Source organism: Polistes dominula, unplaced genomic scaffold (assembly GCF_049000335.1).
Source record: "Polistes dominula isolate Pdom_NZ unplaced genomic scaffold, Pdom_raw_medaka contig_31, whole genome shotgun sequence".
Lineage (NCBI taxonomy): Eukaryota > Metazoa > Arthropoda > Insecta > Hymenoptera > Vespidae > Polistes > Polistes dominula.
The window spans coordinates 5616016-5627917 of record NW_028300925.1 but is presented as its reverse complement, the minus strand read 5'-3'; the positions used below and the strand labels follow the sequence as shown (position 1 = coordinate 5627917).

The following is an 11902-nucleotide window of genomic DNA, read 5'->3' as shown; positions in this document are numbered from 1 at the left end:
CGGCACTGAAGAGCGAGGGTTAGCCGACACGAGGCTACTATGTTGGTAGGTTCGGTCGGTCTAGGAAGGTTCCAATGGGAGGGGATACTCGAGGGGATGAAGTCAAGTACTGACCAATAGTAGCTTATATACTTGCTTGGATTAGCATAAGATTGCACGCGAAGCTGACGTTCAGGAAAACGATAAGAGAATAGCTGGCCGTTACCTGGACTACCTCGACTTTCAAGTAAGCCGCCCAGGTTCGACCACTGTGACCACGTTCGCCTCAAGTCATTCACGAAATTTCTTTTTATTTTCAGTTGTCATTCAAGCCATTATTGACTCGAGAAATTGAAAGGATGACTAGGCAGGATTACGATGTATGTACTAAGAAACGAATGTAAAGTTATTACTTTTTCTTCTTTTTGGCTACTAAATATCCGTCCAGGAAAAATGATATTATTTTAGAGTAATAGTACGAATTCATTTTGTTAAAAATTAAAATACCCGATGATTTCAAAATTCTTGTCAATTATTGGAACACGTGATTGTATAATTTGAAATCTTTAAGAAATTCGATACAATCAATATGAATATAATAAGTAATTAAAAGCGACAGAGCACTTGTTTTGGGGAAAGGGGAAGGAGAAGGGGAAGAGGAAGGGGAAAGGGAAGGGTTACTCTCATCTCTAGCTTTTCTAACGGTGTGAAATTAAAATTCTGTCTTGATTGGAGTTAATTGTAAGATAGCGTGCAAGAGAAAGGTAAGGGTTAGATGTTAAGTGGGAAAGTCTCGCATTAGCCAACAAGCTGAAAACTACGTAAGGGTGAAAGGGTCTCCGGAGTGTGACTGACCCATCGAGGTCAGCGGTACGTTCCTACGTACGAACGTAAGCTCGATTTGCATTTAAATAATGGATTCTTCCTTTGTCCGAAACCTTTTCACCATCTGATAATATTCGAGCGTCGTGAATTTTTGGCTATTCTTTGTGTATTGTGATAATAAATTCAAAATGTGTCAGGAGATCATTCTTTGCGATAATAAATGAGAAAAAGAGAATTATTGTTTACTTGTACTTTCTTTTATTCGTCGTTATTCAAATTACAAAGATATTTAAAGTACAAAAATTTTTATCTTTCGTATACTGGACTATTTTTTTTTTCTGTACGAATAATTAATTGTTTCAATCGTTCGATTTAAATTAAAAATTCTAATTTCGCATAATTTCAAACGATATCAAATCAAATTTATATCTTTTATTTATATGCGAATGAATTCATATTAAATGATATCTTGAGTAAATTGATATTATAGACGAATATAATATGACATTAAATAAATTATTTTAGCAAATAAATAAATGCTATATATTTCGAGTATACGTTGTTAACTTAGATAAATAAATAATCTCTATGCCTATCTATCAGTTATTCTAATGTACTTTGGTATTTACATAAAAAGTATAATATAACTATGCCAGCAGTGGTTTGCTTTATTTCATTTGTACGTAGGCAACTGATATCGATAGATGTTCCATAGTTTCTATAAATTCTTCTTCATTCAATCGATATGAATTAACTTAAAACCGCTTAAAGTTCAGTCGTCTCAATCTTTTTTCCGAGAGGGTTAACGGTAGTCATCGACCCTCGAAACAAAGGGGGTGATTTCCTGTTAAATTCAGTCGTGGCTTCTGTTACAGTTTCCGAGCTAACAAAAGAAAAATTTAATGAGTCTAGTGAATCGTTTAATTTATTACGTAACTCACGTAAGAATAATTATGGAAAAATGAAAAAATATTTTACCTAGAAACCGAAGATATTCTTGGCTCGATGTAATAAGGTTTATCTTCGTTTCTTTGTTCAATATTAACTTCATTCATCATCTCTTCATTATTAAGAGCATTTTCATCCAAGGAATCTCTTTCGGATGTATGACTGTAAGACTCGTCGCTTTTAAACCATTCATTTTCGTATGCATGCATCCAAATTGGATTAGAACCCTCCATGCTGTGTTTGTTCGTGTTAGGAACACGTCCTGGACCACGAATGAATTCAGAATCTGACGTGCCTTTAAAACATATTATTCATAAATTAAAATTTTGACAAGAATAACGTGTAATCTAATTTAAGGAGAAATTATAATTATAAATACAACTTATTGATAACTCATACCAAATGTTGATGCATTAGCTGCTTTGAGTTGTCTTTGAAACGATGCTCTCTGAGAAAGACACAAAGCTATGCATAAAATAAGAAGAGCTCCGAGAAACAGAGTCAATGTTAAAAGCCAAAACGTCGTGCCAGCTTGCTCGTATTGAACAATTGGCTGTGATTGTGCTGGTTGTGTATCCAGTACATTAAATTCTTTGAAAAGATTATCTAATTTTTCAATATTTCGATCGACCAATTCCAATACTTCAGACACCTCGAGAATCGAATTATCATGACGATTTACGAGATGTAAATATAAATCCGTTTTGGTTCGATCAACCGAACCATCTTGATTCTCGTGAATTTTGTACTCGTCTACGTTGACAATCGCACCAGTTACGTTACCCAATGTTCTATAAATAAAATATTAACTATTATTTATTTTTTTTTAAATAATAATTTATTTCAAAATTATGATAAAAAATAATTACTGTCGGAATATTTCGATTCTGTTACGGATTTCAGGTGGATGCTGACGAAGAACAAATCGAACTCTTTGATCTTCTCGTAATAAATAAATAAATACTTTCGCTGTGTCCATTAATCCATGCGAATCGTTAGCCAAAACCTAAAAAAGAATATATACTATTGTGTTTCTTAAATTTAATCAATGTTTAAAAATTAGTTGAAATATTTATACCGTAAAATCGAAGTAACCCTTCATTCCTCTTTGAGGATCAAAGTTCAGACTAACCGCCCCAGAATTTTTGTGAACAAGAAAAGGTTGGATTTGAATATTGTCCAAACCTTCGGTTAATGTCATATGCATTTTCCCAATTTGATAATAAGAAACAATTCCATTTTCTTCCGCGTCTAAATCAATGGCCTGTATGTACAATAAATTATTAATTAAATTATAAATTAAATAATGAGAATCATAATAACATATAATATTTAACTTAATTTATAAATTAATATAATTCGTGATACCTTAATATTCATAAATTGTGTACCAAAGTCAGCTTCAGTGGTAACACCTCCGGTAAACACTTTGTTTACAAATTTTGGCGGATTGTCGTTGATATCACCGACCGTAACTATAACTTTAAGCAGTGTGTCATCAGTCTCGTCGAAAACAGTTTCGTTTATTGGAACGATCGAACAGTCCTCGATAGCTTTTATTATTAACGTGTGTTGTGTTTGAATTTCTCTATCTAACGTTTTCTCAGTCTGATAATAAACGCATCAATTAATTCATAAGTTTATTGTTTGTAAGTAATCTATTACAATTTATTAAAAATTTGTACTCACAGTAAGCTCGTGCTTATAAATGTCTAAGGCAAATAATCCATCGTCGTTACCACCAACTATAAAATAACAAACTTGTGTTGGTGGATCATCGAGATCATCGACTTCGTCTCTATCGATAGTTTCCGGGAGTACCACCATTTCCGATCTCGGTGGTTGTTCTTCGGTAAAATTAACGTTGAATATGTCAATCAAAAATTGAGGCTCGTAATCGTTTATATTTCGAACATAAATTATTAAATCTAGGTCAGAGCTTAACGGTGTCGGTGTTCCTAAATCATAAGCTTCAACACGTATCTAAGAACAATACATATAACATTTCATTTATATCTTAAATTAATTTAATAATGTGTGTTTATCGTTAAAATTTAATTAAAATTTGATAATTTAAATTTTTATACATACTTCATATAATCTTTGAAGCTCCCTATCCAATGGAAGCTTTAAAGATATAACACCGGTTCTATCATCAATGTGAAAAGTTCTCCAATGTCCAGCAAGATCTTGTTTTAAACGAAAATGAACATCTCCGTTTGGTCCAGTGTCAGCATCTTCTGCGACTATTTGAATTATCGGTGTCCCTACCGTCACGTTCTTAAAAGATTAAATTTTTTCAATAATAAGAAAATATCACATTTGAGATTAAATTTTATATTATACATGAAAGGAAAAAATAAATATTTACTTCAGCTACACGAATAGTTGTGTTATGTTGAGGACTGATAAATATAGGTGGATTGTCATTATAGTCTGTCACGCAAATATCTAAGATAGCTGTCTCCTTGTTACTCGGAACTCCAAGATCGTGAGCTTCCAACTTCAATGAATAATTACCGAACTTTCCTCTCAAACTTCGAACAGCCTTAATCCGTGCTGTCCAATAATCCACTTGTTCGAGCATGAACAAACCTAAGGAAAAAAAAATTATTTCAAAATTTGATATTTCGAAAAATTTTTTTTCTATTATATTTTATTGTTATATTTCTTTAAACAAACTAACCCATTTCATTGCCAGATAATATTCTAATGACTACACGTCCATTGGGAGTTGTAGGATCATCAGCATCTTGAGCCTTTGCAATCACTATGGAGTCCCGAATATCGTGAAATTCCGATATACTGACACATTCCTGAGGTATCTCAATTTTCGGAGGATTATCGTTTACATCGATTATGGTTACTCTGAGTACAATGATTGACATTATTAATCCAAAGAACGTCATCTTTTCATTATATATATAAAATAAATAATAAATAATATGAATAATATAAATAGATACACATTTTATGTTATCTACACACGTTACATTTATAATAGAATTAACAATTATTTCCAATGAAATAATTTAAAATAAATTAATATAATAATTCTTAATTAAAATCTATTAGGGAAAATGTAATTGATAATTAATTAAACTCCAATAACACATACTGAATTTGTTTAAAAGCATTTCTCGATTCCCCAGCGGTATAACCAAATTGATAATTATCCCAAGCTTCTATGACTAAAACATAATTATGCCTAGATTCCCAATCGAGCATATCGGCAACCGTTAAAGCTCCTGTTTCTGGATGAATGGCAAATGTACCCTACGTATAAGTATAATAATTATTATTTTTAATATGAAATTTTACAGTACATGCGATCAGTTTAACTTAGTTTAAACTTTCACCTGAGATGACATTCGGTCTAAAAGATATGTAATTTTCCCATAATCACCGCTATCAGGATCTCTCGCTTGAATTACTGCAATTTCGGTACCAATTTTGGAGTTCTCTGTTGCAGTTATGTTACTAATTTCTGTTACGAAGTATGGATTATTATCATTCTCGTCTAGTACTTGCACGTATACTTCCGACAAGCTCGATCTAAGGGAATCATAAGAACATATTTTAAAATAATTATTTTAATGTATATGTATGTGTATGTATGTTTAAATAGGAGATAAATATTGTTTCTGTGTGTGTGTACCTAGGTGGTATTCCTGAATCAGTAGCTCGGACAGTAAGATTAAGCCAAGGATACAATTCTCGATCGATTTTATTCGCAACAACCATTTCACCAGTTTCAGGATCTAAATGAACAAGATCGGTTAATTCCTTCGGACTTTCTAAGGAATACGTGATACTCCGATTTTTATCAGCATCATCAGCAACAATGCTAGCTATGTTAACACCATTTTTACTATTTTCTGTAACCGATCGTCTGTAAAATGGTCTTCGAAATTTTGGATTGTTATCGTTTTCGTCTTCGATGATTATATTTAATACAGCTAGAATAAATGTTGAAAGAATAATGTCAAAAAAAAATTTCAAATAATAATATAATTTTTAGTTTGTTATTTTACAAACCAGATGCAGTTTGCTGTCCCCTAACAGCTGCCAAATCTTCTACGACCAAACCGAGTCTTATCGTTTCTACTCGTTCCCTGTCCAAAAGTTTGACCACTCTTAGCAAACCATCGATCGCGTTTAATTCCAAGGCTGCCAAATAATCGTATTCTTGGATTTTGATCAAAGTACCTTCCTCGTTTCGTGCCTCGGACGAATTGTGATCGACTCGATAACGCAAAGTCGGTGCGATGTCTGGATCGTTAGCGACAACTCGATGTACGTAAGCTCCTACCTGACAGGACATCAATATTACTTAAAATGAAGATACAATTCGTTAAGGAGAAGATTTTTAATAAAATAATACAGGAAGTTAAAGAGGCGAATAGAATTCTCGAATGTCATCATATATTATTTGAAGATTCAGCGATTCAACTCACTTGCGTGTTTTCTCGAATAGTAACTGTACCAGGATCGATGAATACCGGTGGTTTATTATTCACATCGACAATAGATATATTAACGAGAACCTCAGCAGTTCTTTGTATTTCAGTTCCACTGTCGATAGCCACCACATTTAAACTATATCTCGTAGTTTTGGGTGACGTTAAATCGGGGTCCAAATTAGAACCAGATGCTACCCTAATCACACCTGTTTCCGGACCAATCACGAACTTGTCACCGGCACCACTTTGAATACGATAAACTATTTTGTTATTTGGCGAAGACAAGTCTTTGTCCCAAGCTCTCACCTAGTTATATTTATTATCGTTTATTAAAACAGCATACTTCACAATTTGTTTTATTTGAAGCAATGTATTTATGTAAAATTTCACAAAAATATAATAATTATTGCCTGTAAAACGCTAGTTCCACCTTCCAAATCTTCCGGGATACTTCTTTTATACAATGCTCTCTCGAAAATAGGTGGATTGTCATTAACGTCCTTGAGATAAATAATAACAGGTGCATCAGAACTCAAACTAGGGGTTCCCATGTCCCGAGCTCTCACCGTTAATTTCAACTGCCTCACTGACGTTTCCATGTGACCTTGATTAATAGGCAATGCTTCAAAGTCTAATGGACTGACCAGACTTATTATACCACGTTTCGAATCTATCGTAAAGTTCTTCGAAAATTCGCTGGATATCAAAGCATAAATTATGTCGCTGTTTTTAGTACCTGTTGTAATCAATGAGAAAAAAGTTTATTAGGTTAATTCTATAATTTAATATTTATATTGATAATTAATTTTATTTTATTATTGGTCTAACCGTTTAAATCTATGTCGTAAGCTTCTACGACCAATGGAGCTTCAAAGTGATCTTCATTTTCTAAAAGTACAGCCTCATACTTGTTTTGTAAGAAAATTGGTGCATTGTCGTTTACATCGTTGATATTAACAATCAATTGAACAGTATTACGATTACCCTTTCCGACATCATCTCTTGCTTCAATTGTTAAATAATGTCGCGAAACTAATTCCCGATCAAAACTGGGTCCAGTTTGCTTAACTGTTATCACTCCACTTATTGGATCTAATATCAATCTAAAATCGAACAATAGGTTTTTGTATTGATACTAAATTATACTTTTCTTTTTTTAATTTTGTATAATTTTTCAAATGTTTACTTACGCGTGTGCAATACTACCGCCTAAATTTGTATATCTAATTCCATTTGATCCAAAAGTCTCACTGTCTTCATCCAAAGCTTGAACCCATGCAACCGTACTGCCAACTGGACAATTTTCTTCGATGAAGACTTCATAAATATTTTTTGTAAATTCAGGATAATTGTCATTTTGATCAGTTATGAAAATTGTCACTGGCACAGCACTGTATTTAGGGGCATAAGATACCATCTCTTTCGCGATCAGGGTAAAATTAACCACTTGAAAAAAATAATTTAATATTTAGTTATTCAAATTATATCAAAATAATCTTTAAGGTAAAAGTCATACGAATAAATTGCAGTTATTAACAAAATATCTAAATATTTTATTCTTAATATTTATAATAATATCTTTCTTTATTATTCTTAATATCTATTAATATCTAAAAATACCAGTGAATTATCATGTATTTAATTATAGATATTTATGTTCTTTTTTAATACCTGATCTTTTTTCGAAATCAAGCTCGTTTGAATTTTTTACTCTAATTATAAACGGTGCCTCGTTGATACCTCTCGAAGGTGTTACATCGAATATTCCATTATCTCCTTCAATGAACATTTGAAACGTTCCATTTGTTCCCTAAAATGAAATTTATTTTAAATTACATATAAAGAATAATTTTAACCGTAATTTTATTTTTCATTAATTGAAATTTCTCTTACTTACCAAATCGTGATCATAAACTTCAGGTATAGCATCGCCAATAAAATTGACCGGTGTATTTTGTGGTGAATTCTCGCTTATCTCAGCTCGATAATACGAACTTCGGAAGGTCGGAGTTTCGTCGTTAACATCAGTCAAAATTACTGTTACCTCCGTCGATACCGACGGTGGTGGAATTATCCTTGAAACTTCCTTCACTGTTATTTCCAAAACGAACGTACCTTCGATATTTTCCTCGGATTCTCTATCGAGCTGGGCTCTTGTAAAAACCAAACCAGAAGTGGCATCTATGTCGAAAAGGTATCTCGGTCCTTGAGTGATACTGTAGGTAACTTTATTATTGATCCCTTTATCTCCATCAGCAGCACGAACTAAACAATTAAAAAAATGAATATACTTGTATTGAATTTGTAAATTATTACAATATTATTATGTGTTAATCTTTTATATAATACTTTTGTTTGCAATATTAAATCGCATGTAATGAAATTAATAATTCATCGTATTAATTATTGATATTATCGGAGAAATGTTAAGATCTAAATGTAGATGCAATCTTTGTGAAAAACATTTTCATTATTCCGCTACGGTCTACCGAAGCTAACCTTGTAAAACGGATGTACCGATCCTGGCATTCTCGCTGATTCTAGCAACCGGTGTCATGGATATGAATTCGGGTGGTTGATCCTCGACGTCCTGTACCTTAACTAAAATAGCTGTTGTTCCTGTATTTACCTGAAATAATTATTAATGTCTATATACACAAATTCTAAAGATAAAGAAAATGAATAAGTCGTAACGAAAAAGATGGTATTATAAATCAATTTCCTACAATAATTTCCTTCTACCTGTTGCTTGGTGGTACTTACACACGAATACTATAAACGTTTTAGTAAAATTATAGGGGTATTATCTACGCGATATTAGATAATATTCCATTTCACGCAAAAGAGGATCTTGAACTCACGTTGAACTTTTCAAGGACATTGACAGACATAAGTCCATTTGAAAAAAATGAAACGTTCTTTATAAAGTTAACGAGGCTATACTAACTTTTTCGTTAATCGCACGATCCACCGCCAAAACTCTCAACTGATATAAATATTTCCTTTCGTAATCCAATTGACCAAGCAATCGCACAATTCCTTTTCCATTGATAGTTGATATCCCAAAAATATCATTGTCTCCGTCTAATTCTTGAAGATAATAAACGACTTGTCCATGGGCACCTTCGTCCGCATCGGTTGCTTCCACGGTTGTTAATATACCTGGACCGGAATCTTCCCGTATTGTCAAAGATGTTGGATGAGGTCGAAAAATTGGCACATTGTCATTTATATCTTCTACCAATAGCAGTAAACTTTGGGTAATAAAATTTCCTTCTCCTAATTTTCCATCCGTCAGAGTTAGCACCAGAGCATATTCATCTCTAACCTGATCGACAAATTATAAGGGTGTTTTTATATTTCTCTCTTTGCATCGATTTAATAATCAATTACGATCGAAATGAGCACATCTAACAGATTTTAAATCAATTGTAAATTCAAAGTCATCTCATCGTTCTTTTTCACATCTCATCGAATCCTTTAACAAGCTCCGATAATACACTCGATTCGAAGTCAGTAAAATCGGTCTGAGAATCATTCGTGCAAGACGTGAAAATTATATATCATTTTTCTTTCCCTTTATAATAACCGCTATGATATTTCTTCGAGTATTGTCTCGAACTTTACACAATACTATTATAATTTATTTCGAATAATTTTTAAAGAAAATGTCTAATCGGAAATAAAAATCTGGAGATATTTTGATTTGTTTATTTTTTTATTTTGAAATTAATATTAGATATTTTGTTAAAGAAAATGATCAGTCTAATGAAAAGGATTGGAAACATAAATGTGTTAGCATCTCGTAAACTTACCTCTCTGTCGAGTAATTTGTTGAGATATATATTAGCTTCGTTAAGACCAAAATTCTCAAGTCGAATTACTTCGCTTCCAGGTTGATCCCTGACGTCAAACGTCAGGCTGTCACCGTCAGGATCGACACCGCGTAGTCTATAAATTAAGCTGCCTGCAACAGAAGTCATTTGGCACGAATTACGGAATGATGCGGGTCTTGATTGTTCGTACGAGAATTGAAATTCGTATGAAGCTCGAGACACTTTGGTCGATTGTATGAAACCTTATTCCTTCGTCACAACATATCGGTTATTCCATGTAATTCCTTATTTAGTTACATACCCAAGTTTAATTAAATTTAATTTTTATTCAAATTAATTCAGCATGTTATTCTATATAAAATAATCAAATAACAAATGAATTTGATTGTTATTTTTATTTTTATTTTTGTTTTTATCTTTATTTAGATATTTATAACTGGTTGACATATTCTTATTGTTAGAATAAGTTCAATATAATGATTCAACAAATTGCATTGTGCGAGTTATCTTCAAAGAGTTAATATTGTTCATTTAAAATCTATTTAGGGGTGTTTGATAGGTATGACTGTATGCGTTTCACTACGCATCAATGATTTAAAGATCACGAGAAACACAATAGCCGGGAAGTATTAGAAATAGAAGAAGAAGAGGAAAGGAAGTAGCACCGTTCAAAAGACAGTGCTCCAAATTAGTCAAGAAAAGTTTATGAAGCGTGAACGAAGGTAAATATATAGCAAGAGAATGAGTCTAGGTAGTCGTTTAAAGCACGCGAGAACAAGTCGATCGAATCGAACGCATTTCTACGTACCAATTGGTGTTTCTGGACCTTCTTTCAATCTTAGAACAATTTCTGGCTGTCCGTCGATGAGAAAGCGTGGTGGATTGTTACGAGCAGTGCAACTTTCCGAAACACATGCTAGCAATAGAAATAATAATAACAGCCAGTCCTCCTTGAATCTGCTTCTCTTATAAGATCGAATAAGCCAGGAAGACGAGCCAATTGTTTTCATCATAGTCATCTTGTCAATCGAACATCTCGTCTAATCCTCATTGTCTTTTTCCAAAATTGCCAATTCCAATCTACAAGGCAAGAAATTATTTTTGTTTTCGAATAAAAGTTTTTTATACATAGTTGTGGGTTTGAATGATTACTATTGTAATTTAAATATCTTCGAAAGTAATTTATAATTTGTTAAAGAAAATTTAAATTTATAAACAATTTCTTCTTTAAATTTCTCCATAATTTACATCATTGCAAAAATATTTTCCAAGATGGTTATTGGATGATCTTCTGTATATATATATCTGTATGTATATTAATATTACGTTATTAATATGGATAATGTTAATACAGAAAGATAACACTCGTTCGCATGGAAAATTGGTACAACTTTCTTTGCGCACGCGTCACTTTTACGCTCGTATTGTTTCACGCTTTTCTCATTGTCCTCGTCGTAATTTAATTACTCCAAAGACCTAACATCGAGTCAACATGCTTGAGTGCGATTAGTCGACACGAGTTTCCTAGACAAGTCGGACAACTCCAAGCAACTTCTCAGGATCCAGATTCCATAATTGGTTGCGAAGTGAAACACGTCAGAGAAGATGAAAGTAGTCTTGAATTCTTCCCTGTGAGTTTATGTATGATGATTAGAAGGGAACGAACTTAACAGTATCTTCAATAAATCATTTTGAAGTTTCACTAAAATTTTATGGACGATTTAAACCTTAAAGAAAAATGATCAACACGCGCGTGCACGGTTCTACGATCAAGTATTTCAGAAAAAGTTTTCATTTAACGGGCTGTGAAAAATTTTCTTTTCTTTTCCCTTTTTATTAGTCAAAGTTACT

General features: G+C 32.7%; 1 protein-coding gene across 1 annotated transcript; it reads right to left on the bottom strand.

Moving 5' to 3' along the window:
• Positions 1-1097: 1097 nt before the first annotated feature.
• Positions 1098-11089, bottom strand: Cad88C (cadherin 88C). The gene is made up of 24 exons (XM_089171042.1): positions 10860-11089; positions 10031-10182; positions 9163-9543; positions 8715-8844; positions 8113-8480; positions 7887-8025; positions 7406-7661; positions 7044-7318; positions 6626-6951; positions 6210-6521; positions 5791-6064; positions 5411-5711; positions 5112-5307; positions 4871-5028; positions 4439-4620; positions 4124-4347; positions 3844-4032; positions 3442-3735; positions 3121-3360; positions 2831-3016; positions 2622-2758; positions 2152-2543; positions 1783-2047; positions 1098-1687 (listed from the first exon to the last, which is right to left on the bottom strand). Exons 1-24 carry the CDS (start codon positions 11068-11070, stop codon positions 1570-1572), a joined length of 5706 nt encoding a protein of 1901 aa, XP_089027168.1. The 5' UTR covers positions 11071-11089; the 3' UTR covers positions 1098-1569.
• Between the last annotated feature and the right edge of the window lie 813 nt (positions 11090-11902).